Source organism: Populus trichocarpa, chromosome 5 (assembly GCF_000002775.5).
Source record: "Populus trichocarpa isolate Nisqually-1 chromosome 5, P.trichocarpa_v4.1, whole genome shotgun sequence".
Taxonomy (NCBI): Eukaryota; Viridiplantae; Streptophyta; class Magnoliopsida; order Malpighiales; family Salicaceae; genus Populus; species Populus trichocarpa.
In genome coordinates, this window is record NC_037289.2 from 23,579,336 (window position 1) to 23,607,253 (window position 27,918).

At 35.4% G+C, this 27,918-nt stretch overlaps 3 protein-coding genes and 1 long non-coding RNA gene across 15 annotated transcripts; 2 read left to right on the forward strand and 2 right to left on the reverse strand.

The window, feature by feature from the left end:
* Positions 1-2,131: 2,131 nt before the first annotated feature.
* On the forward strand, positions 2,132-4,734 carry LOC7493958 (putative HVA22-like protein g). Of its 2 annotated transcripts, XM_052453392.1 has the most exons (8): positions 2,132-2,496; positions 2,681-2,735; positions 2,824-2,864; positions 2,948-3,046; positions 3,132-3,188; positions 3,285-3,348; positions 3,448-3,657; positions 4,122-4,734. In XM_052453392.1, exons 3-8 carry the CDS (start codon positions 2,833-2,835, stop codon positions 4,539-4,541), a joined length of 882 nt encoding a protein of 293 aa, XP_052309352.1. In that variant the 5' UTR covers positions 2,132-2,496; positions 2,681-2,735; positions 2,824-2,832; the 3' UTR covers positions 4,542-4,734. The 2 variants fall into 2 exon arrangements, with proteins under 2 accessions (XP_052309352.1, XP_002306921.2); XM_002306885.4 differs by lacking the exon at positions 2,681-2,735.
* A 2,723-nt stretch (positions 4,735-7,457) lies between these two features.
* On the reverse strand, positions 7,458-10,713 carry LOC7477667 (uncharacterized). Of its 11 annotated transcripts, none has more exons than XR_002981715.2 (9): positions 10,321-10,713; positions 9,937-10,068; positions 9,724-9,768; positions 8,927-9,343; positions 8,791-8,842; positions 8,070-8,120; positions 7,919-7,968; positions 7,730-7,778; positions 7,458-7,557 (listed from the first exon to the last, which is right to left on the reverse strand). It is a non-coding gene; the product is annotated as an uncharacterized LOC7477667 (long non-coding RNA). The 11 variants fall into 11 exon arrangements; XR_002981710.2 differs by having other exon boundaries at positions 8,927-9,621; XR_002981714.2 differs by having other exon boundaries at positions 9,925-10,068.
* A 625-nt stretch (positions 10,714-11,338) lies between these two features.
* On the reverse strand, positions 11,339-15,725 carry LOC7493960 (uncharacterized). Its single transcript, XM_002307679.4, has 13 exons — positions 15,426-15,725; positions 15,212-15,339; positions 14,997-15,102; positions 14,777-14,858; positions 14,626-14,696; positions 14,376-14,417; positions 13,773-13,897; positions 13,381-13,474; positions 12,846-12,927; positions 12,596-12,765; positions 12,361-12,466; positions 12,054-12,140; positions 11,339-11,792 (listed from the first exon to the last, which is right to left on the reverse strand). Exons 1-13 carry the CDS (start codon positions 15,548-15,550, stop codon positions 11,706-11,708), a joined length of 1,305 nt encoding a protein of 434 aa, XP_002307715.2. The 5' UTR covers positions 15,551-15,725; the 3' UTR covers positions 11,339-11,705.
* A 4,348-nt stretch (positions 15,726-20,073) lies between these two features.
* On the forward strand, positions 20,074-24,199 carry LOC7493961 (uncharacterized). The gene is made up of 3 exons (XM_024600518.2): positions 20,074-20,670; positions 21,900-22,000; positions 23,367-24,199. The coding sequence occupies exons 1-3, from the start codon at positions 20,195-20,197 to the stop codon at positions 24,008-24,010; spliced, it is 1,221 nt and encodes a 406-aa protein (XP_024456286.1). The 5' UTR covers positions 20,074-20,194; the 3' UTR covers positions 24,011-24,199.
* Positions 24,200-27,918: the final 3,719 nt, after the last annotated feature.

Below are 27,918 nucleotides of genomic sequence, written 5' to 3' on the forward strand. Positions count from 1 at the left end.
AGATTTAATAACTATATCAGAAGAGAAGATGTTGCTTATGGTGCTTATATATTAACCTGCTTAGCTAGTGAATGCCATCTCCGAACTCTCATCATCAAGCAGGCATCAAGAACCTCCAGACGTTCTTGGTAGATGAGAAATTAATGGGCACTCAACAAAAATGAATGCGGGCACTAAAATCCCATGAGCAAGATTTAAAGCGCTTCCCACACAGGCCTGCCAAAAAAAAAAAAAACCTAAACTTGGTGCCATAGTATCATTGCAAGTGCTTTATATGTCATGCTTCAAATTATTGCACAATACTATATATGAAATAGTGGGCTTGATAATCCGTATCGACAAGAAAGCAATTAAGAAATAAATTAACAAGTGATTAGTTTGATGTCAGTTGGTGTAGAATTGAATGGTGTAAATGAAAGTGGGAGAATTACTATTTACTCCATAGGGAAGAAATTCTACCCAAACCACCCTAAGAGACTATAATTCAATGCCATTTCTGAACAGGCAATCCCATTAAAGTATGGAGAAAAATAAAACTATGCTATGTATATTTAGAGCTCATTTGGGAATGCGATGCAATTCACGTTTCTAGATTAATAATATTTCATGAATGCAGATCGCACTACAGTAGCGCTCGTGTTTTCGAATATGTAATGAGCCCTAAAGTTAATGTGATAGATCTAATTAAAACATGCAAGATTCTTAGCAGGAGGCAATGCACTTTAGCATTTTTCATGCGGGAGTAAAGGGAAAGCAAGGAGCCAAAAAGAGTGAAATGAATAGGATTGGATTGAACCTTCACCTCAAGAAAGGAGGGCCAAATAGCAATTTTTAAATAATAGGGGAGGCTAACGTTATTCTAGAGACCCCACTTTGTAGTCTTCTAGAGTTTTTTTTCTTATCCATAAACGATTAAATACTTTACTCATTAATAGGCAATTTATTCTCTCACACTTTTGCTTATAGTAATGATAATATCACTGGCTGGTGATTGTCTTAGGTCACGTGGCTCACGATTAGATTATAAATGGTTCAGATCCGGAAGCAAATGCATTCTGACTAAAGTCAACACACCTCTTTAGCAATGGATAAACTATTTTTTAGTCCCTGTACTTCCATGCATGTTACATATTGGTTCCTATAAATTGAAATTCCTTAATATCAATCTTACAATCTTCCACAAGTCTGCATCCACGTCCATGCTCTCCAGTAAAGCCCTTTAGCTATCATAGATAGCATAAATATATTTTACATGGAGCATTAATATTTTTTTAAATACCTCCTTAATTTTAGTTGTGTGAATAGTGCTCACTAAATATATAACAAACATTATAATACTGATCAAAATTAAATTCTAATAACATTACACATGTTACTCTGACTAACAATGTCGATATTTTTTATATTCTTGTAAGAAAATGAGTAGCAAATAATCACTTTAATATAAAGGTAATTTATAATTGAAGAAGACTAGTATAGTAAACCACTAATACATATATAAAAAATAACAAAATAATACTCGTTATTTTCTATTATAATCACTAAAAATAGATTTTTAGTTATTTTAATTAAAATTTAGTTAAGAATTAAAGAATATAAATGTAGATGCTCCTAAAACAATATTTTATATTAAATAAGCGATGAAAACTAAAAAAAAATACTTATTTTTGTAGACGTGACAACATCTACAGAATCCCCCTTCCACACTTAATCCATGTTCATGATAATACTTTGCAAAAAAAAATCTTAAAAATCAAAACCACTAAAAATATATAAAATCAAATAATGGTGTCGCAATTTGTTTCCATTAACTATAAAAGAACAAGGTGAAACCTTCTCGAAACTACAAGGAATAAAGGATTATATTACGAAGTTTAATTAAAGAGGTCAAAGTGAAATTATGAGAAATCTACAGGGGCTAAAATAAAATCTACCTTAAACTTAATTTTGCTATATACCCGTAGATGACAGTCCTGTCGTCCTTACACGTCATAAAATAGTAAAAATATTTCAAACTTAAAAGAGAAGCGATAGCATACAACAACGTTACTTTACACTTGTTAAACCCTCTCAGATTCCAGAACACGTAATCAATCCGTTCATATTTAACGGTGATCGAGCCCTAACAGCTACACCATCCTCGTGTATCTCGATCACACAAAAAATCTCTCTCTCTCTCTCTCTCTGCGGCTAAAATTAAAAGCAAGAGAATTTTTTAAAAACGACTCTGCTGCTCTCTCACTCTCTCGCTTCCCCCTTCTATATTTTTTTTCTCTCGCTCTCTATCTCCATCGCAAAGCCGACATCCTAACGGTTCGCTGTCGTAAAACGGCGGCGCCGGTATTTCCCTACGGAGGAGTCTCAACATCCTTTTCCATTTCTCGATCTCTCGAACTCGTTCTGTGCTCTTTACTAACTCACATTTGTTGATATCACTCTTTTTTCTGTGTGTGCGCCTCAAATTAAATTCGCGATAATAAAAATCGTCTTAAAAAGGTATTAATTATTCATATTTTATTATTTTTTGTAATATTATCTGAATGGCATTGTATTTTTATTCTAGATAGATCGTTGCGGTTAAGTTTTGTTTTGGAGAGGATATTGGCATTGCGGTTGGATTTTAGCCTAATTTTTGTAGCTATTTTTAGTATGATTCTGTTTTTGTTTTCGATTTTGATAGAGATCAAGTGTAGTTTTAGATAATTGAATTCCAGGGTTTTAATCGTCATAAAAAGGTATTAATTTTTTGGTAAAATTGAATTTTTGGTATATCTATTTTCTGCATTGTATTTTAAGCAATTTACTCTTTTTTGTGCGTGATAGGTATACAAGATGATTGGATCATTTCTAACAAGAGGGCTTGTGTATGTTTCCGGCGACCTAATTAATTATTTTTCGCATTTGAACTTTAGATATGAGAATTAAAATGGTTATAATGTATTGGCAGGATGGTTTTTGGCTATGCTTATCCAGCTTATGAGTGCTATAAAACGGTTGAATTGAATAAACCGGAGATTGAGCAACTTCGCTTCTGGTGCCAGTATTGGTATTACACTGTAATTTGATGTTTGTGAATGTTTGAGTGTATTTTTCAGTGCTAGAAGTGGGTTTCATTTTCTCTATGGTTGCAGGATTTTGGTGGCTGTTTTGACAGTTTGTGAGAAATTTGGAGATGCTTTTATTTCATGGTATTGATTCTTAGCTTGAATCTAGTTGCAATTTTTGTGTTCAACTTGTCAATTGGCATTTTCATTTTGTTTTTCTGTCTTGGTGGTGTCTTGAAGGGTTCCAATGTACAGTGAAGCTAAGTTGGCGTTTTACATATACTTGTGGTACCCTAAAACTAAGGTATGTATTTATAAAGTGCTGATAAGAATGTTTTGCTCATGTATTTAAATCCTATCCTAATCTTCATTTTAATCGCCCCTCCTGTTTTCTATGTTTCAGGGAACTAGCTACGTGTATGATTCCTTCTTCAGACCATATGTTGCGAAGCATGAGAATGAAATAGATCGCAGCTTGTTGGAACTGAGAACAAGGGCTGGAGATATGGCAGTTGTATATTGGCAAAGAGCTGCAAGTTATGGTCAGACGAGAGTTTTTGATGTTTTGCAGTATGTTGCTGCACAGTCAACACCAAGGCCTCGCGCTGCTCAGGTAATGTAATTAGGAGTGTATGATGTTATACTCTTGCCATTATCTCTTATATACAGCTTCATTGTGCTAGTAAACCAGCCAACCGAAGTAAGGTGCAATCCAATAGATGTATTCAAATATGGACTGCATATAGGGGCATGTAAATGATAGTTTAAAGGTGTTCTCTCTCTGGTTTATAAGATGCAATCGTGTAGCTGTCTTTCGTGGCATGACCAACTCTACTTGTCTTTGAGGCTTGTCTTTGAGGTTTGACAAGGATCTATCAGCATCAATTGATGAATCGCTGTGCGGCTAGTAAATAACGTGGAATTAAATTTGAACTTTTGTCCATTTTGAACCTTGCATGTAGGAGATGGGAAGCTGCAATTGTGGAGTGGTGATTGAAATGATCCATGTTGTCTTGTTGAGTTATACATGCTGTTACACTATCAGTTTTGTACTTATTTTGACTGTTTAAATCACAGCCACAACAGCAAGGTGCTAGGGCTCGCCAGCCTCCTGCTCCCAGTCGTCAACCTTCTACAAACCGCCAGGCAACTCCTGCACAAGCAGAGACCGAGGAACCTCCATCTCCCACTTCTAGCACGTCTTCAAGTCAAAACCAAATGGAAGTGGCAGAGGTGGCAGCAGGTCCTTCAAAAGTACTTGAAACAGCAGTTCCTGCAACAGCTTCTTCAAATGCCCAAAAAGAAAATGCTGCTGCGTCTGAGGTTTCCAGCCAACCTAAACCAACCGAGGAAGAAGCAGTGGAGACTGAAGAAGCGCCGCCATCATCTTCAGCAAATGAAAATGAAAACCCTGCACCAAAGGAGACTGTGATGGAGCAAACAATGCGGGTTACACGTGGCAGATTGAGGAAAACCCGTTCTGGAACAAACCGTTGAAGAGCGGTGTCAGCTCCCCCCTCCCCCCCAATTTTAGCCCTCAGAACTAGCATTTAATCAGTTGGTTGATGGTGATGGGTATTGGATCCTTTGTGACATTGCTGTAAATTTGTCACCTTCTGTTTACTAATTCCATTTGTTGCTTTATTTTTTGAACTCAAGTTGGCAAATTTAAGGGTCTTGGGTTAATTAAGAGCTGATTGATGCAACCCTAAAAAGTGATGAAATAATTACGAAAATTTAAGCCGTTGAAAATGGTATGTAAAGCAAGTTCAAATAATTGCATGACACCTGTGATGAACTCATGTGGTTGCCTATGATCCCCCCATTCAAGCAGACTTGGCATTTTGGCTCTTTGGCTCTGTTTGAAGTGGAGTGGTGATGATTTAAAATGTTATTTTTTTAGAAATATATTAAAATAAAATTATTTTTAATATTAATATATTAAAATGATCTGAAAATATATATAAAAAATTTATTTTAAATAAAAAAAATTAAAATTTTTAGAAACATGATTTTCACCGTATTTCAATCACTCTCTAAATAGAGTGCCGTATACCAGGTTACCAAAGAGAATTGCTATGAATTTTTTCATGTTAAAGAATATTCTAAGTTGGTCGGTTCGAATGAAAATGTTGCTTTAGGTATGGTGGCGGGTAAGAGATCCGGTTGTTGATGTGGCTAACAAATTTCACTGTTGATGGTTTGATTAGGGTTTAAAATTACTAAAAAAATATTAATATGAAGGTCTTTTAAAAAAATTCAAAATTTTAAAAAATATAATATAACCACACTCCCAAAAGTTAATATCGACCAGCATAATCTGCGTTTTGGTGGAGGCTACATGCCATATGTACCTAATCTATGACATGAATTAGAGCTGTGGATTGGTATCGACCTCTGTAAATTGACACAGCATGGTGAGATTTTGATATCTCATGATGGAGCATGCTCGACGGAAATTTGGTGGATGGCACAACCACAACGCCTAAACATAAAGCAAAGGCATCAAGAATCTGGAAAGATTGCAGTTCCAATGTCTATTTTAGGCTCAACTAAAGTGAAATGCCTGATCATGCTATTTGATGATGCTGTCTGCTTAAGCAATTTAATATCAAAAGTAGAAAAATAACAAGCTAGGTGAAGGCCGGTTCCTTGAAAGGTAAGGAGGACAAACACAGGATCTTTTAAAAAAATTTAGGGTAAAAGGAAGGGCTTTTATAAATTTAACTTTCCCTGATTCACAACTTTCTAACATCCCATTGACTTTTCCTCCAAAGCATATCGAAAATAATTATAACGGTAACAATACCTAAAGGAAGGACTTTCATGAATTTGAAAAACTTTTGACATGCACAAGGTACGATTTGTAAATGGTTTGGCTTGTGATTACTGGATAATTTAGTATCAGCACGGGCTTGATTACGTGCTTTAATAATTTTTATTCAATAAACTTCGAGCGTGCCTCGCTAGGTACTGCCTACAGTTCATTGGTCTGCTAGTAGAGTCAGTATCTGGGATGGAACTGCACTGCCATGTAAAAAGGGCTCAGTATTTACGGTAAAGTTTCCTCTTCGGGGAGGTATTGTTAAGCGAACTAGGAAGCTAAAAGCCTTCATTTAGGGCAATGATATTTTGCAGTGTGACTGCTGTTTATCCAGAGATGTTGAGCACACTCACTCTCGGTGATGAGGACAGCTTCTGCAAGCTGCTTTGCTGCGCTGTTGCGATGTGAACTTTAATCTTGATAAGAAAAGTCTGCTCTCAATTGTTACCCCAGAAGAGGAGTAATCAGGATATGGAAATTCTTCAGAATATGGCATGAAAACTAAATGATTTTTTGCGGAATTCAGTGATAATTAGAAGGTTAGGCAGCTGACGGTTGCAAGAGCCCAGGAGCCACACCCTCAGCTATTAAATTATGACCCATCAACACCAGAGCCGTCGAGAAAATGGCCCATTTTTTCAACAAGGCTTGTTTGGGTAGCTGATCAACACGAGCAGCTAGTTGGTTAAATGCCCACTGGCTCTTGAATCTCCAAGCCCAACATAGAGACCCAAGGCCGAGATACGGTCCTTCACATGGCGTTGCATGATGATTAGATTCTGCTGGGCAGCGCCAACATAGTCACTAATCTTTTAAAAAATTAATATCATTGCCATTAAAGGGAGAAAAAAATCCAGCTGTAAAATTTAGACTTGCAAAAGTGGAGGGGATATAAAATTACCCTTCCGGGCATCTTGAACGGCCTACTGCCTGATTTTCATTTACACTATGAACTTCTCTTGACGTTCATTGCAGAAGCGACGAGGAGGCCATCCAAGAGGAAAAAAATCCTCGATGTCAGTGGTATAGCATGTGATAAACAATATGAAGGTCAGCAGTGATAAGTTAAGCCTCCGGATTCCTCATGGCAGATCCAGATATTTCAAAAACCAGAACTTAATGAATCAAACAAAGTGTTAAGAGAAACTATCAAACCACAATTCTGAAACGCTGACTGAATCATCTGTTGGGAACCAATAATAATCAATAATCTGCAACAGGATGGATCACATGCAAACAGGTTAGTCAAGTTTCCCTCCCATATAACCAAACGCCGAAACAAGTGTATAGAAGTGCATGTGCAGGAGCAAAACTAAAAATTAGTAAACTATTATGAAGCCAATTTGAAGCTTCCAATACTTAATTTGCATGGTCTAGGAATTAACTTATAAATCCCAGATGCTTCTAAAGTTAGTGAGCTGAATGTCTCACAACTGTTTTTGCTACCCTGACACTCTGAAGACAACACTGCATCTTGCTCTCTGCATTGAATACTGTTCCAAGCAGTTTTATCCATTGGTTCAACATGCTCAACAGTTACATCCTTGCCTTGTTTGGATTTGCTACAAGCATCATCTAGTGGGCGTTATGAAACTGCACATCTGTTGTGAATGTTACCTCAAGAGATACACATACAATGGGTCCATTGGTGCTTCTAACAGTCATTTTGTATCGAGGGGAACCAATATCCTGCTCATGTGAAAAAGCATTACGTCAGATATCAATACATTTCAACAACTTTTAAAGCTCCACGCCTCCACACTTGATACCTCATCATTATTGAAGTAACCACCTAGAAAGTGTCACCGAATTTGGGAAAGGATACCACAGAGATTTCAAAGAAATTCCCAGATTTGTGTACCTGGAAGCATGAAAGGCTGGTAATATCTTCTTCCATCAGAACGAGATAACTAACAAAAACAAGTAGGCAAATAAATCAAGAACCAATTCATATTGACACCATAAAATCTGAGGGAGAAATAGCATACTTTCACGAAACTAAGAACCAATTCATATTGACACTATAAAATCGGAGGGAGAAATAGCATACTTTCACGAAACACATCCGCCTTCAGGCCTCTCAGAAGTTCTCGTCTATCCCTGAAAAGAGAACATGATAACAGCTAAACTCACCACAGAGGTCAATTCCACCATATGGAAAATGGGGAAAAAAAACTTAAACTGAAATTGACTTAACTAACCTTGTAGATTCATCGAGTCTGAACTCCAGTATATAAACTTTCAACTTCAGCCTGTAATCAAATCAAAAGATAAACAAGTATGAAGACCAATGATTTTTTACATGTTATAGTGTTACCTCTTAAACATTAGACAGCTGAAAAGTCAACTGATGGATGGTCCTTTTACTACAGAGTATCAGTTATCATCAATTTCCAACAATCTAAACTTTTATCTTGTATATACAAATCATTACATGCTCACTGCATCTTCCACACACTGACAATTCATCAGAAATCCACAACATTCAAAAATTCCTAATGAGTGAAATTTCAGGTCATTTAATTTCAGCTCATTATTCCCTGAAATATGTAACCACTTAAATCATAGAGCACAATGACAGCATCCAGCCCATAAAAGCCAACAACCGGTTTTCACTTCCTAGAAATATGACCACTTAAATCATAACATTCTCCAGCAACTTTTCAGTTGCAAAAACTTGGTTTTACATTCAAATTGACAACCTAAAACCTTAGAAAACTGTAGCAACACCCATATCTAGGGCACATAAAACAAGTTGAATTTGAATCTTGAATTTTGTGAAATTCAAACAAATGCTATGCATGCTTGTTTGCAACAATGCTATCGATCCATTTTGTATATGCACATGTCATCAGTGCAGAAAGAATGAAACCAACATAAAGCATCCAACTTATGAAAAACATAAAATGGCTGCATAAATACCTTTATTCCAGCATGATCATCCATTATCTTTTGCTCAAAATCATCATATCCCCTGTTTATAAGGTCCATCAGTCGACTGCAAGCTATCAAAAGCAAACAACAAAGAAAATGCACGAAAAAAGATCAGTGTTATTACTTCCAGCGTATATGATTTTTTGAAGTTTTCTCTATCAATCCTATCCCTTCCAGAACATTTGTAATATCATACATCCTCCTCTTTTGGACCTGTAAAACCAATATTGTGCCAGGAAAGTTCAATTAATAGCAAAGATATTCATGCTACCCACAGAATAACCATCACATGTGATTTCACATTATAACTAGTTGTGATAAGATAAAAGGAGACACACTACTACAATAGGAAAAAAAAAAAACTTATGTGAACCCTCCAGTGTGAGCAATTCAATTTTCTTATTTAGCAGCATACGTGCTTAGCACATAACATTTTCCTTTTCCATGCCTCCAACACTCCTACAGTTATTTTTTTTTTCCAGATCAAGTGTCCCATCCTGAGCCTCCTGGATCAACTTGACAAATTTCTTGTTTAACAAGCCTGGCCAAAACAGATTTAAAGCCACCCAAATTAACAGCAAGTAGAGATGTGTGCAAATAGAATAAACCTAGGAACATTCTAAACTAACAAAGATGGTAAAAGCTAATCAATCCGAACTTACCATGTTAAAGAATAGCATAAATTATATCTTAAGGCCTCACCTAACAGCTTAAAATGATTCTTTGAAATGGTATAGAGTCTTATTGACCAAGTGGTCACGAGTTGGAATCTTACTATCTCATTTTATTTGATATAATTAAGCATGAGGTAGTGTGGACCTGTACTCATTTGAAGGGGTGTGTTAGAGAATAATATAAATCATATCTTGGAGCCTCAAGTAATAACCAAAGCTTTTAGATTAAAATGCTTCTTTGACATACCTAAAGAACTGTCATATCAACAACCAGTAGCTGAATTCAGAGAATCTGAAAGTAAATATCAATTTAACCAGAAACTCAGCATCCCCAACGAGACGGCTCGATAATATAACAAGCATTAATTTACCAATTGAAAATGTGACACATTACAGGCATTCAATCTTTCAGTCCCTGATTTGCCATGTTTCGGAACCTTTGACTTACTTCTACGCTTACCCCCAGAAGATGACTGAAGAGCAAGTAACAAGTGTTTGATCAGTAACTGTATCACTTTGAGCACGGATGGTTCATGGCTGCATCTCTTGCAGTCTGAAACTGAGGATTATCACCTTCACTTTTCGTCCCCAACTGTAATAATTATCATACAAATTCAAATAATAATTACAACCTAATTAAAAAGAAAATTTAAAAGATTGCATGATCAGTGACCAACAAATTCTAATACAGCTTCATTAAAACATAGCAGTTGTCTCAAATTCATCAAAGAACATAGCGCAATACGTAATTACTTCAAGATTAAATATCAAAATAAATTAAATCAAGATTAATCAACAAATTATATATAAAAATTAAGAGAAAAAAAGAGTAAAAAGAACTAACCGCGACTTCACGGAATGCAGAGTGCGTGTTGGAACTGGAATTGAAAGCCGAGAGAAGTGTTATTGTTAACAGGAGGAGGAGGAGGGAGAGGCGGGTGGTGAGGTTTACGGAAAGAGGAAGGGAAGAGTTGAAGGCGTTGAATTATTTGAGGAGGTGAGAATGAGAGTGAAGTAACTGAAAGTGAAATTGCGAAGGGTTAATTGTCCGGGTCGGATCTTCGCCAGTATTCGCCATGAAAGGAGATTGGTTTATCTAGGGAAGGAAGGATTAGAGAAGGGGAAGATTAGAATACGGTAGTGGACCGGAGAGAAGTTAGAATCGTAGAGAAGAAGCAGCGCTGAGCAAGGGAGTTCCGACTTCCGAATGCGTATACTACCGCCTTTTTGTTTCATGTTTTATGATTTTGTAGAAATTAAAATAATATATTTTTTATTTATAAAGTTTTATTTATATTTATTTTATTTATAAAAAAATATTTTTTTATAATTTTAACCAAATATATTTTTTTTAAGACAGCAATTAAAATTATTTTTTTAAAATCTAATATTTTTAAACAACAACCACAAAAACTATAATAAAATCAAACACACTAATCCTAGTATTGTTTTTTTGTACCAGATTTTACTGTAATATTTATAGAAAAGAAAAACAGAGAATAACTATTTCAAAGATTAATTTATTATATATACTTTCTATATCCCGCCAACAAAATACATTTTAATCTCTTCTATAAATGCTCCTTGTGTATTGGTGGGGACACTAATCAACCACCAACAAAAATCATTTTATTTTGTGTGAAGAAACTAAATTAGCATTTGAGAAGCCCAAGATCATGGGCCGTATCTTTTCTCTTGTAGATTTTTTTCAGCCCATTTTAAAACAGAAGCAAATTTACCTTTTTCCGTGCTGTCAATTTCTCTATCTTGTTCCATGAACTTTGGATCGTGACACACTGACACTAACTACTTGTCATGTTGGCACGAAAGGAAGGCAGAAGAGGGATCGTGACACTAACTAGTTACTACTTCGAGAAATTATATTTAGCGCCAAAATACACAAGTGGGCTAAAAGTAAGATTTGTTCCCTCTTTATCTTACAAAGCATAACTTGCATGGAATATCAAGTTGCCACGTCTTGGAAGTCCAAGATCGGGCAGAAAAAAACGAGTCACAGCAACCACATTGCTACCCCTCCCTGTAAAAACTCAGAATGCAGGGTTGCAGAATTTCATTTCAGGAAACTTCACAAAATTGCACCCAGAAATGGGAAGAAGTTGCGAATAATGAATACAATGCAAGTGTACATTCGGGTAGGCAGGCAATTATTTGCTTGCTAACATGCACGGAGGAGCTTGGTGTGATCCTTTTATTCTTTTGGAGTAGGGATTAGCTGCTACATATCTTGGTCCCGCTAAGAATGTAACCCCCAAAGGAACTCATCTGCATTGACGGACGAGTTCTTGATGGAAGAACCTGCATTTGCATCAGAATACACACGGGAATATCAAACCAATGCATCTTAATCCCCTTCAAGAATTAGACTGCCTGCTTTCACCCCTCAAGAATAGATATCAATGGAAAGAAGCATATATAAATATACTGTTTGAAAACTTCCACTTCTATTTCTCCCAGAAATTCCGAACTTGAAACTAAAACATTAACAGATACGCACAACACTAAGCCAACAGAAGACCGGAATGTTTTCGAAAATTATCACAAGTGTAGCCAACAAACCTGATATTCACGTAGCCAAGGTTCTGAAATTTGCATACCAATTGCCATTTTACTTTGCTGTAAATTGTGCATGCATGTTGCAAGAGGCTGTATTCAAACAGGAAAAGCAGTTAAGTTAGTACTCCACTATGAATGAAAGCCTATTAATGTAATACTATAAAAAAATATCCAGTAACAAAAACTGCATTTTAACTAACAAACAGTTGGCTGAAAAGTTATTATTAATAAAATGCCATCTAAAATAGAAATGAATGCATATAAGCAAGTATTAAAGTTGGAGAAAATTCAAGAATTTGAATCAAATGACCTGAAGATACTGGTGGTAGATAGCAAACGGTGCCGAATACGATATAAGTGGCAGGAGAACCTTAACTAAGTTCCAAGCATCTGCATCTGGAGCAGCAATTATTAGACTGCACACAGATTGAACAAGAATTATCAGCTATCCAAAAAAAAAAAACAGTTAAGCTTTAATTATATATTTTTTTTTATCTAATTACAGATTCTATTGACTAATAAACCAATCATTCACATCCAGCTACCTAGAGAACCCATTTTCCTTCCACGACTTAAGTGCCTCTTCTGAAGCCTTTTCTCCAGCTTTAGGGGCTTTGCCCATTTTGCTTTGTGGAGAGACAATAGTCTGTGAATCTGCAGCCTCATGCTTGGATGGAAGTGGCATTTCTTCTATGCTGATAGTTGAAATTTGGACCTACAAGTATTGATTCTCCAAAACAGTTACTGGAGTGCAAGATAAAAATATACTGTAGCGATAAGCAAAATATCACTCACATTTAATTCTGCATTACAGGAATCAATTTTCTTTGTTCCAGTTTGGTCTGAACAAAGGTCATGCAGAGGAGCCCGCACAATTCTGGACAGAACATTTTAATTCCCTTAAACGAAATTAATGTGTTTAAATAGAAAAAATAATAATAATGAGATATGGATAGGGAGTGGCCGGGTGGGGGATTAAATTTAAAAACATGACCAATCAACAGAATATACCAAAAACAAAAGATGAGAAGGAACTTTGAATCCGCGAGTTCTTGTATTTGTAAAAGGCTTAGCAAGAGTATGCTGAACCTATGCATACTAAATCACCTGTCACTGATCAGGAAGGGCTATGAAATCAAACAATTCTACACAGGAGTCACAACCCCTGAAGGAATCAGTATGACAAATTACTAATTTTTCAGATGCAAATAATATGCTTTCTCAACTATTTCTGAAAAATGAGGTACTCAAATAGATCAATTTTTTTTTCATAAGTGAGTAAAGTTTTTCCACTTTCAGAATCTATAATGAAACTCAGAACATGAAGCACCTTTTGCAAATTTCATTATTGAAGTTGAATGTTCTAACTATTTCCACAGGAGATGGTGTGCTTCCAAGATAAGTATTGCAAACACAACCTGTACCTGTTAAACAAATAACATCATTCACAGTAAAAAATCACAGCTAACAAACTACAGAGGTTTAAGCCAAGAAAACACTTATAAGAAGATACATTCATTTGATAAAATTATTCATGATTAGTGGGTTTTTTAGATTAAAAAGGTATAATATACTGAAACCTAAAGAAAGGGTAACCAAAACATAATTAAAGCAAACATGATCTTCCTTTTTGTGGTGGCATTTTTCTTTTACAACATAAAGCTAACAGCATATAAAGCTACAGAATTCTAAGGGCTTTTGAGACTAAAACAGAGATCATACCTCCTAAACGCTCCGCCACAGCACCAGTAAGAAGGCCACCAACCATATCCACTAACAGGATATCAGAGTTCGCAGAAACATTAGCAAGTGAAAGCAACAAGGATAACGCATCTACTCGCAGGAATCTGAATCGAAGGCAGAGAATTCAGATACCAACTAAAGAGTAAAGACCACATCTATTTAAATGAGAACAACCAAAAACCATCACTTAATCCTACTGATATTCATAATGTTATTTCCTATTTACATAATTAGACACTTGTTCACCCCTTCAATCCTCTATTTTTATAGAAAACATTATTAAGGTAATTGATCTAAGATACCCAAATGGTCATGCTGGTATTTGTTGCCATGATCTTTCACTCTTCCATCACCTATGATGTAATTTTATTTTTGCTTGAACCATGTCATATAACTACTTAAAAACCCTAAGCTAGATAATCTCTCTTGCAATGTTCAACTTCAAGAGAATAAATATAGCATGATAAAATAAAATGCTTCAAAATGATATCAAACTAACTAACAAAATCCTGAATAAAGAATATTTTTATAAACCAAAATCAAATAAAATAAATCATGTAGTTAAATAGAGTATAAACGTACCCGATTCTATTTGGGTATTTCTTGAAGTAAGCCTCGCATATGCTGAAATAAACAAGAATGATAATATGTCAGTGTATAAAATCAGGTGACCGAACATTTTCACACAATATTCATCAAATTTTAAGGTCACTTCTTTCATGATGAAGCTTATCATAGAAGTACAAAACAGCACTCAAGTTAAGAGCAATTCAGCCAATTCCAACAAGGTGATGAAAAAAATAAACTCATAAGCGATGAAGCAAGAGATTACCTTCTAGCAGAAGGTCGCCTCAAAAGCACTCTAGGGGCATATTTTTTTTGCTTCTTAATCCTATATTTCTCCTGCAACCACACGGGACACAGCGTATCAATTAATGACTTTTTGGCCGACCGAAATTTCATTTATTAAACAGCAAGCTTACTTGAGAAAATGCTGTTTTCTTCTCAAATGTTGCACTGTTGGCAATGAGAGCTTCAATAATCTCGTCACCTTTCGCACCCTGCCTGCACCAAACAAAGTTTATGATTTCTATCTTAAAGAAACAAGATCACACATCATGCTGTATAAAAACTGTAGGCTACAGCATCAATGTTTTAACCCGTATTAAAAAATAAAATCATAAAATTTTTTACGTAAATCACCTCCGCATTTCGTCTATGTCTTCACTAGTAAGGGTTTGGGCTTCATTATTATCAACAATAGCTCGATTATCCTTACATTCGTCCACTATTTGACATCCTTCTCTTTCTTGATCATTATTACCCACCAACAAATGTTCATCAAAGACATCAGTAAACCAAACAAAGCTCTTATTAACCAATGATAAAGCAATTAAACACAGGGTCAAGCACAATACCTTCCGTGGAGGGAATAAACCTAGATAAATAGGGCCCTTCAGTTCCATTCTCGATTTGAAAAGAAGAGCCAAATGGGCATCCAATCAAGGGCCGTAAAGAGTACTTCTTATTTCCAATTTTCAAGGTCCTACAAATTGAGAGAGAAAAAAAAAGCTTAAGCATTCATTAATTTTAACAATGGAGCAAAGAAAAAAAAAAGTACAGGAAACTTACGAGCCAGCTGTTAATCGGGCAAACACCAAACGGTCGCCATCGTTAATGTCGAGCAAGACACTGCAACCTTCCCACGTTACTCTAGGGTTTTGAACTGAATCTGATTGAATGTTATTCTGGGACATGTTTGGCCCTTATTGTTACTCTCTATGGCTAGAATTTTCTGCAATGGAGCATTGAAGTAGTAGTAACTGATTTGTTCGAACTTTCCAAAAACGGCATAAAACCCAGAGAATTAGGATTTCAGGGTTTTCGTTTTTAACCGTTGGAAGGTTCAAAGCTAGTTAGGAAAGTCCAGAGTTCGGGGGGAATATAAGAATTTTTATTATTTAAAAATTACTTTTAATATTATCATATTTAAATATTTAAAAATAAAAAATAAAAAATTTTCAATTTTTTTATAAAAACAAAATAATAACAAGCCGGCCCTTCATCTTAAAAAAAAAAAAAAAAACAAAACAGGCCTTTTTTAACTTTTATTTATCGGCCCAGGCTAATTTCGTGTTTCATGGTATGGGCTTGTACAGTTATGGTCACATTTAAGTCATCGGCCCTCTCTAAACAAATTTGGACCAAGATTTCTGTCCTAAATCCCACGGTTTTTATATCATATCAATAGTCTACAAGATAATTTATAAATTCTAGATGTTATTCTTCTTTTTAAAATATGTATTTTTATGATAAAACTCATCGTGAGGTTATAAATCCAAATATAAAACAATATTTTTTTCAGAAATAAGATATAACGGATTTAAGTTAAATAATAATACCAATATTTCATATCAGCTAAAAATCGATGACTTAAAAGCTACAAATATCATATATATTTTTAAAGTATTTTTTCAGAATAAAACCTGCTGTAAACAAGAAATAATATCTCTTAAATAACTAATCATATTTTGGGCCAACATGGAGTATTATGCCTCTTGTCCCACTACTCAAGAGTACAGATGAAGATAATTGGCCCGAAGGCTATTCCTTTTCATGTCTTGTCGCCGTCGTCGTCGTCGTTGTTATTATTATCGTTATTGATGTGAGAAGCCGATGCGAACTAGTCACATAACCATTATTAGTTTTCGAAGAAACGGCATGGTGGCCTTTGAGTTGCAATTCCTGCCATGTTTTGCACCCTGCGGGCCTGTGACCCCAAGAGTGAAACCTGAAGGGAGCAGACCCCTAAACCCCCACCGATATCTGCTAGTTAGACGAACCCCTTGAGGTTACTAATAATAACAAGTTGTCTTCAAGCTTAGCCGTTCACATGGAGGGCTGCAACCTAGCATTCAAGACAAGTTACTTTCAATAACTGGCACGATTGGTCGTGATCTCTCAACAAGGGCCAACACTCAACATTTATTACTGCTCTTAAGCACTAGTACTTATATAGACTTCATTGCCTCTGTCTCTTAGCAAAGAACGTGATGTTTCAACTAACAGTACTGGGAGAATACAATTACGATGCACATGGGTTCTTACACCAGGGCTATAGGCAGAGAAAAATTCCAAACAAAGCCTTGAATATATAACGCTAGTGAAATAGTGATGCGTATCTGTTGAATTCAAGGCGAAGGATGGAGCTGAGAGATTTAATTATCATAAAAGACACTAATCATCAAACAAGAATATTTTATTTTCATCTGCAGACACATGACCAGCTCCATAAATTATAAAGTGAGTGATAATTAATTAATTAAGAGTACAGAGCTATGGCTTCGATATTTTAATGATTAGGTTTTGATGAATGAATAAGATAAAACGTTTGCTGTACTTGCAAGATTATCATCTGGGTTGGTTCTTTAGGTGGAATTTTTTTTTTTGTCTGTTTAATAAATAATTATTCCATAATGGTTCAGATACAGAGTGATCTGGTTCCCTGAGCTGGGGACGACGAGGGAACACTGCTTTCTCTATTATTATTTTTATCCTTCTTAAGAGAATGGTTGGCCAAATCTATATCTGACTTCTAACAACTCTAAAGATGCCTTATTTTGCTTTGCTGTTTCTATTTTCTGTTCGGTTCGCCTTACGTACAAACATACGCTTGCAGACATAAGATTTTGGTTCAACGGATCAAGTGCCAAAGCTGTTCATCTACCAGTTGGCTTAGACTCTCTAAGCTGGGGAGGACATCATGTTTCACAATGTGGCAATGCTTGAGTATAGATTCGAGTCAAATTCCATCACCTTGGAGTTGGTTCTAGTGGCGAAGGCTCTTTGTTTATCATGATTTGATTGGAAAGTATAATGGAATTTAATCAAATCCCATTGTGTGGTCGCTGTAGTGTGTGCGTGTGGGTATACTTGATTGATGCTAGTTAACTTGTAGCTCATCCGACAAATAAGCTTTTCTTCTTAAAAGATTTCGGGTTCGAAGTTGAAAAAAACATTGAATTGATCGAGCATTGAACTATAGATCACCAGCAAGTCATTTAGGCTGGGATTCTGGCATCATAAGTGGATGTTTCTATTCGGTGAGCCATGATGTTTCTTTTCGGTGAGCCATGATGCCGAGTGGTGGGAGGCAATGCTGCCCAAAGTTAAAGTGACTGCTAGCTGGGTTGCTTTGGGCATTGGAGGAGGAAACAGGGGCACATTGCTCATTTTGTCCAGGGAAGTGGATAGCCGGAGACATAAAAAGAAGCGTTTTTGCCTTGAGGATTTCTATGCTTTTTACCTTTAGCTTCCTTCGGAATCTGGACCCCACCAGGGTATGATTTGATGCATAAAACAACCAATATCCACACCTTTAGAGAATATCGGCTTAATACATGATAGGAACTGCCCACTCGATCGAATTTATTGTTTACTTATTGGCAATGCAAGCATAAAGTCATCAAGTCCATTAACCTGAAGAAGTAATCGAGAGCCAAGACTACATTGCCGAAGTGTGTGGGTTGGAACTTAGGGAGTGTTTCATTGGCTTGTACAACATTCATTTATTTTGTAAAGCAAATTAATATGTTGTTTTCCGGTTCATTTTCACACATGAACTTTACTTTGTTATTAATTAACAAATATACTAAAATAATTAGGATTTTTCTTCGACTTCTTCGGCTCCTCCAATGATCATATGAATAATGAAGGAGCTCTTCTTCTTTTTTCCTCTTATTTCCATCCTTTTTCTTTTTCTATTTGTGTTCTCAAACTTTTTTTATTTCAATTAAATCCTTTCATGATTCAATTAGATGAGATTGAGTTTGAAATTATGATAGAAATATCAAATTAAAAGTTAGAGGACTGAAATGTAAAATACATAGAAAATATATAGCTAGTCCTAAATTTAAAAAAACTTTATTTTGGTCCAAAAGTTTCTTTTATTTATTTGCAAGTCATTGAATTTAAGAGAGAAAAGAGTAAGTCACTGAAAATGATCGAGAAGAAAAAAAATATTATCGATTGTCATGATTCTAATAATCAAAATGGTAAAGTTTGGCGTTAAAAAATTCAATTCAATTCTTTAACGAATTCAATTCATCTTATAGTAAAAAGTATACTATAAGATTGATTAAAGAATTCAATTCAACTATATTAGTTTGAAGGTGGCGGTTTATGACCTTCATCTTATAGTAAAAAGTATAATAGGGTTTGGAAAGTTTGTGGTTTCAAGTTGTTTTTATGATTTTGAACTGATATTTTACTATTTTAAAATCATAAATAGATTTATTAAGATTTTTATAATGTTTTAATGTAAAATAATTAAGTTCAAAAGGGTTATTTAGTTTTAAAGTTGGAATCTCAACTTTCTAGCAAGTTTTCAACTAACTAGTAAAATTAAAGAATATATTTGTCAATCATGATTTATGAAATGAAGATTGTCTCCTCTTAGCAAAAGGTCCAAGATACAAAATAAAAATGGCTAAAAACCACACTTGTCAAATATATATAAAAAATAATAAAAATATATTTCTTAAATATTTTAAAATATCTTATTTATAATCTTATCATATAACACCTTACACCGGCTCTAGCTAGAGAGTCTTGTAACCCTGACAATAGGAATTGCTTGGATTTATAGACATGTATTGTGACTGTTGGGTGCAAGTGCCAAGAGGTAGACGAGATTGATTGTACTGGTGGTGGTTCGAATTCACGTGGAACAAGAGGTAAACTTGGGGTTGAAAGCTCAACTTTCATAAAATAAGCAAACGTGGGAATATTATCTAAATCATTATTTATGGGCAAATATGATGAATTCATGAAAAAAACCTCTGACTTGCAACACAAGTTTCTATATCAAAATAGAAGATCTTTCAATACTTAAATTGATAAATATAAGAGGGGTGAAATATATATGTAGAGAGAGAAAGAGCATGTGTGGAGTAGATAAACCCGAACCCAAACAGTGGGTCACAGGCTTATACAAAGCGGTCACAAAACGGTCACAAAACGGTCCTAAACGACACGACGAACCTCCTACATAAACCTGGCCCATGCACAAAACGGTCAACCATCAAGTTGGGATTATTTTTGCAAAAGGCACCCTCACTCGTGTGAAAAAAACAGTAGTTAATGCAAAAGGTGGAGTGAAAAATAACTAGAGATCACTCATCACTAGTTAACAAAATAAAGGCAGACCCACCCGTACAACACTCTCTTTGCCTCCTTATTACCTATCCCGGATCCTCTCCATTACACAAAACTCTCTTATTGTTTCAAGCACTTCTCCCTCCCTCCCTCCCTCCCTCTCTCTCTCTCTCTCTCATGTCATAATTAGTGCCAGAGATAACACTATCTGCTACTCTTCTCTTCTGTCTTCTAATTTGCTATTGATGGCTGCACTTACCTTCTCACAAGAACAGAAAGAGACTCAAGAAAAACAGCCGTCCAGGCGCAGGCGAAAGCTGCAAAAGCAAAAGGAAAAGCAACCATCTTCATGGGACCAAATCAAGAACCTACTGACCTGCAAACAGATCGAAGGGTCAAGAGTACACGACCCATCAAAGAACCCCATTGGATACCCAAAATTCGGCTCTTCCTGCAGCTCAATATGTAGTTTCAAAGCCGTTGTTCATGGCAACACGAGGGTTGTCCATAGAGCTGACAACTCACCTGAAAGCAGCACAGTGGGTCAAGAAACTGGGCTACTGAGTCGGAAAGATGTATGCACCGGGTCATCATCAACTCGGTCATTGGCGGGGCCAGGGAGATCCAACGGCGGTGTAACGCACTCGTCATCCTCTAGAGGCATGCAATTCAGGAAGCTTTCAGGTTGCTATGAATGTCACATGATCGTTGACCCTAGCAGGTATATATTTCGCTTTCATATTCATTTTTTCCTCTTAATTTCTCATTTTCTCTTGAATATAACAAAAAAAGAAAAAAAATAGAATATTATTTATTAATTTTGGGCTAAAAAAATCCAGATACCCATCTGCAAGAACCACAATTAGTGCCTGTGCTCAGTGTGGAGAGGTCTTTCCAAAGATTGAAAGCTTGGAGCTTCATCAGAAGAGAGCTATGCCAAAACCAAAGGTGCCTACCGCTAGTGCAACTCTTTCTATGAATAGAAATCTTCCTCTACGGCGGAAGGTGAACGTCAGGGATGACTCAGCTGGCTTTAACTATCTTGTGGGAATATGTTAGGAAGGAAGAAAATCTCTCCTCGAAGAGTTTGGGCACTGCCCCACGATTTCTTTGCCGTATCCCCGTCATCTTCGCTCACATTGATAAGAGCATTATCTAACGTAAGGAGATCTGTATTCACAGGTTCAGATTGCTGAGATCGTGAGCCAGTCAGCGTCTTGCTGCTTTCTCTCGAGAGCGTTATTTGCTTTACTTTAGAGAAAGAGTTGTTTCTTTCTCGCAAGCTCAGTGACCGGCAGACAGCATGGAATGAAAGAGCTTACTTACCGAAGTTTTCTAGATGAATCATTCCCGAGGTTCTTCTTTCTTCACTAGGAAAGATCTATATCTTGCTTGAATAGAAGATATAAGTGACCCACACTTGGGCGACTAGGGAATAAGAATCTCTTTTTCCAACAAACCCGTGCTGTGAGGAAAGCCGCTTGAAAGCAGATTGCTACTGAATTTACTGACTTGCTTGCATGGGTCAGACTTCAGGGAAGAATCTTCTGAAGCGCCAAAAAGCCGTGGCACCCTTCTACAAGACGTCGAATCAGGAGATTCTTTGCAAGCCTTTTCCCCTATAGAAGATCTCCCTTTTCGAAATGCTGAAAGTTCACTTCACCCAACTCTATACCGAGCTCTTTCTTCCCTGTTTCAGGATCGCTCAGAACAACTGGCTTCTTCACTCGTTGATTCCCAGATCTAAAATGCAAACCGGCTGCTTCGCGCATCTATTCTCTCCTGGCCGGTTTGGAGACTTGAAACCTTCACTTCAGCGGTTGTGTGCCCGAAGGTGCCTTTCGCTTTCATATTCATTTTTTCCTCTTAATTTCTCATTTTCTCTTGAATATAACAAAAAAAGAAAAAAAATAGAATATTATTTATTAATTTTGGGCTAAAAAAATCCAGATACCCATCTGCAAGAACCACAATTAGTGCCTGTGCTCAGTGTGGAGAGGTCTTTCCAAAGATTGAAAGCTTGGAGCTTCACCAAAAAGTTCGCCATGCTGGTAAATTTTATTTTCATCTTAATTACAAGGAAATTTATCATTGATTACATATTTTTGCAGAATTTTCTTATCTATTAGTATTTATTCACAATAAGTGGTTGAATACTTTGTCCACTGAATTAAAGTTCCAACTTATTCAACTAATTTTTTTAGATTAATCAATAAAACCATTTTGCCATGCAATATTTTTTTTTGTTGAGGAGTATGAGCTTAATTGTAATTATCTTTTTCCAATTCACCTGTTTTTTATCTTTTTTTTTTCTGTCTCAGATTTTTTTGCTAGCCATTCACTCAAGAGCAACGTTAATTATTTCAAATAATATCAATTATTTGATTTCTTGGCTTAATTAGTGTATTATAATAATAATAATAAAAATATATATATATATATATATCTGAAAAAATATAAAATAAATTTGCATATAAGATATAATTTTAAAATAAATTTATATCATTATATATAAAAAAAACATGTTATTATTTTTGTATCTAGCTCAAAAGTTTAAAATAGTAATCAAATAAGGCTGCATTTGAAAATGCAGGTTAATCTATTTTTTCAAAAAATTCAAATTTGTTTTTGTTAGAAGTTATTTTTTTTTATGTTTTGGATTATTTTGATACGCTGATTTTAAAATTAATTTTTTAAAAATAAAAAAACATTATTTTAATGCATTTTAGCATAAAAAAATACTTTAAAAAACCACCGCAATCACACTCTCTTATATCCTAAATATATAAAATACACTTCATCTTCATCGAGCTATTTATTTTTATTTTTTTAAGAAAAACTAATTCTTGATATATAGCATTACTGTTTCGGCAAAGAATAATTGTCACTTTGATGGAACTGTACACTATCACATAGCTTTTGCATTCAATCCTAGAGTTTGAAAATTTAACACAACACCTTTCTTTTCATGATTGCTGTCTCCATGCTTTATTTTCCATAAATGTACTTTTAGTACAGCACAGCAACTTTGCCTTCTTCCAGTAAACAATTTTTTTTTTCTGCCAATCATATAAGATGACCTATTTATAAGGTACTGAGAGATTGCTTGAGATTGTTATTTTATAAAGTATTTTTTATTTAAAAAATTATTAAAATAATATATTTTTTATCTTTAAAAAATTATTTTTGATATTAATATATTAAAATAATCTAAAAATATAAAAAAATATATCTTTTTAAAATTTTCATAAATTATTATTAAAAACACAATTCCAAGCAACGCTTTCAAACTGGACTCACAGCTGTCCTTTGATGACAAAAATTTAATGGCCTGATTTTTGTCATGGAAGTAGCTGTTACGTCCCGTAACGTTAAATTTGCACGGACACTGAGCCCAATTTATTGCCATATGTCCAGTATCGGAGCTGGGGCCAGAGGATTCGGGCCGAAATATCGTGGAGATCATCTTCAAATCAAGCTGGGTCAGAAAAGACAACCCATGCTGCAAGATCGAAAGGATATTAAAAGTCAACAACACACAACGAACGATCCAACGGTTTGAGGACTGCAGGGACGCAGTGAAGGCACGTGCACTCAGCAGCACTAGAAAAAACCCCAGGTGCGCAGCTGACGGCAACGAGCTTTTAAGATTTCACTGTACAACGCTAACTTGCTCTCTCGGCTCACGGGGTTCGTCCACCTTGTGCGGCTCAATCCCTGGCTGTGGAATATGCACCATAATAAGGCACGGGTTTCAAGGCAAAGAGTGCAAAGGTGTACGCACCACGGCTAGTAGCGGTAGGGCCCATGACTCACTGCTGGGCTGTACGGACGAGCGTAGGGCCATGTTGGTGTGTCGTGTGATTGCTGGGAGAGTGAAGCGCGTGGCGGAGGATGCGCCGCCGCCTGAGGAGGATGGTGCGTCGTCAGCTGCTGCTGGCTCATATGATTCTGTAGCCGGGTATGCTGGGATTTACTCGAATCTCGAGGAGTTGTCTGTGTTCAATCCGAGGGCTATATTGCCTTGTTTTGTTGTCATTTACAAGGCTCTCGAGTCTTAGATTATTTCTTTGAGCTTGTTCTTGTTGTTTTCCCCAAGTAGTTTCCCTTCTGATCATGCTCAAAACCTATTATACCTCAAGCAACGGTTAGCGTAACCCCGCTAACCTCTGCAGGTGTTTGTGTATATAAACCAGACCTGAAGACTTCAGATTGGAGAGATTATTCACTACATTTCTTTTTCCGGTTAACGATATCTTCCATACAGTTTTCGTCGAGTTAAGCCCCGTTACTCCGCAAAAGCTCCTTCGATATCCTAACCTCTTAAAAAAAATGTTGCAATAGCACGGAAGTAGAATAGATGCTTCATGCTAAAAGTTCAAACCAAATGATAGTTACCTGGAAGGATGCTGAATTCAGACTTCATGTCGTGAGCATCTGCCTCGAGGAAAATAGAATATATCTGCGTGCGTGTTTATCATTCCTGTATCTTAGTTAATTGGGCTGGCATCTTCAAACTGTTGGCGAGCTTCAATAAATTTATTTAATAAGGATGCTGAAATCATATATTGCAATTTGATCATGAGGTGTTCAATCAGGAGAAGCAACAGCAATTTTTTTTCCGTTTGGCATCGTGGTTTTCATGTACTTTTATATTTATTCTAACTCCACAAATTATTTTTTTTCATTTATAAAAACTGTTTTTTCAGATTACAACCACAGATAAAATAAAATATCGGCACAAACAAACACACAGACAGGGAGTTGGGAACAGATTCATTCAAGTGTCACCTTCAAATGGACACCTTTCATTGTCTAAATAGCTCGCCCAGGTCTCTTTATTTGCAGGTGGGTCTCTTCTCCTATGATTTTATTCGTGACATTTACAGTAACTTGTCGTGAGAAACAAAATTGAAGTCTTAAAGGGTGATTAATTAGGTATGAATTATTTCAGAATGGATGGATTAGTGCAATCTTTTCATTCTTTCAATTAAGTGACATGCTCCCATATGGGTTCTTGAGGAGAGTAGTGGACCAAAATTATGAAGGGCCACGTGAAATTATCTTGAAATAATTGTTAGATGAGATGCAAAGTGGTGGGGAGGGAGGGTATTCTTTGACCTTGACCAATCAACAATTAATAGCCAAGAGAAGACTTATGCGTGCTGGCTTTATATAACACACACAGTGACTCGATTATAATTGCCTACACATGCTTGAGCATATGCACATTCATTGTTTCTCGTTGTTTGCCGTGCTTGGATTTTGCAGGAGGTGATTAGAATATAGGAATAATTAAGGTCATGGCATGGTGTGTTTAAATCGAATGGGAGTTTCCTAGAATCATGATCAATGTAATCCCCAATGAGATCACTGAAAACTTAGCACACAAATCAATATAATAATTTAAGTGACGAGGGTCCGTATATATTCTTGTCTTGTGTGAAAGACAGACCAGCTAATCTTGCCTGCATCGGCTCGTAGCTAAGATTCGAAGGTTGTGAGCAGTAGCACGCGTTGACAGGTTGATGATTAGCCATTGATCTTAGATCGAGGCTTGGCCTTGCGGGACAGAACCTTTGGCTAGTAAACCAAGTAAAAAAAATACTCTCCTTGCCCAAATTGCGGGTCGTAATCATGTTTATATATTTAATTCTTGATAGCTTAATATATGAAGGGTGTCAATTGATAGCTTAATATATGAAGGGTGTCAATTCTGTTTAGTAGATGTTTTGTATTTTTAATTAAAATAAAATGTTTTATTTTTAAAGTGTTTTGACGTACCGTTTCGGTGTTGTACTGTTCACACACACACACATATATATATATATATAACATAATTCAAATTCAAGATAAATTAATTATAAATTATGCAATATAAACATAATACCAAACAAATATAATTTTAAAATTTAAAATATTTCTAAATAGCCAAGATTAAATAGATCTTTAACTTAAAGTAATTCAACTTAAACAAAATATCAAAATATTATGAAAGTAAAATATTTTAACACAAATATTTTAAATATAAAGTTAGGTCAATATTATCAAGGCTAATGAGATCTAAAGCATCCTTTATTTTGCTCAAATTCCTACAAAGTATAAACATGAAAAAAACAACAAGAATATAAACCATATATATTAATGATAAATCTAATTTTAAAAAATTAATATCATTGTTAATGAAAATAGTAATAATAATTTTTAATATTATTATTAATATTATTGTTATTTAAAATAGTGATGAAAAAAAAGCTTTTTATACTTGGGTGGTTTAATTAATTAAATTGAACCAGGTTCAATTTGATTCAAAAGCTTTTCAAAACCGGAACGGAACATGTAGAATGAAACCGGAACATTTCGGCCGAAATTTAGCCGAAAAATCCGGAACGGATCGAGATTTAAAATAAGATGAAAATTGTTCCGTTTTATTTTGTTTTTTGAATTGGTATGAAATGTTTCGGCCATTCCGAGCGAAACGGCACGGAATTGACAACTTTGAATGTAAATGTTTTTTTAGTTTGACATTTGAGTGGTCTCAGATATAAAATTAAATCAATTATGAGTTATGAATTTTATTAGCATGATCTGTTATGGTTTCTTTTCTAATTAGCTGTGACCTTAAATGATTTTGTTTATCAATTTAAAACAGCAGAGCTGAGCTTGTGAAAGAACAATTTTTTTCTAAAATGTAGCATCTTAAAGGCACGCTTATCTACATGGCCAACAATATTTTAAATTGCGGTTTGCCATGGAAAAAAACATAAAAATGCAATTGCAGTTTGAAAAATAGGGTTGACCGCGTAGACAAATATACACTAAACTGGATTATTTGTTTAATATCTTGTCAAAAAAAGATAAATTTGGAAATAATAAGATAAAAAGAGGTGATATTATTGGTACTATCTTAACTTGGTTTGATATGTAAAATTTTATTTCAGAATATTATTATTATTATTATTATTAGAGGAAAACATTTAGATGCAAGATATATATTATAGTGCTGATTTTTGCTGGTTTGGTTGAGCAGACATAAATGCGCAGTGCCATAGCGGGTGATCCAAATACCACAAGCTCGAGTTTGATGGGGACTGTCTCGTGCTTGATACCATGGATCAAGAGAGGGGGAAAGGGTCCAAAAACATGCAAACAAAACTAAACAAGAAAGAAAAGGTGAGCAGAATGCTCATAATATCAAGAAATTACTTGATCACTGAGAGATCCCACCAGCCCAGAACCGTTATCCTAGCTACCCCTTAAAAACCAGTGCCGTAATTTTTTATCATGGCTAAAAAGGATCAAATTTAATCTGTTTCCAGATAGGGAAGAACTTCTAACCCAATTAACACGGCAACAGGTTCAGCAGATTTCTCTCTTGAAAAGGCTGCTGAAGTATTTTTAGAAAGGACGTTAAAGGGAAGAGAATTGAAAGTGAAATCATGGGACATATACTTGCCTTTACAAGGAGGAAATGTGCTAGATATGTGTCTTTACATTCCCCTACAGCCTCGTTAAAGACATGTATATCAGAATCTATCTTTTTTTTGCATGTCTTAAGCTTTATTTGCAGAGGTTTCTGCTCTAAATCTCTGTTAATTTGTTGGTGGTATGTTATGAGTTTTGTCTTTTAAAATATCTAGTTAATCAACAAATATCGTAGTCTTATATGAGTTTTACTAAAAACGCTTTCTTAAAATCTTTATCAAGAAAAAATTATAATTTATATATATTTTTTTAAAATATTATTTTTGAAGCTGGAACATCAAGAGTTATTACAGTGACAAACTCACGCTCATGCAACTGCTGTGTTCTAGGATTCCTGTTTGGAAATTCCTTTTGTATTGCCTCGCCATAAGATGTTTGGGGATCCTCCATCTCTATAGATTTGTTTTCTGGGCTTTCAGCCTCATAAACCTTAGGCCTTCTAACAGGCCCAACTTTGTAAGGTTCGGCTATTACCCTACCAGAT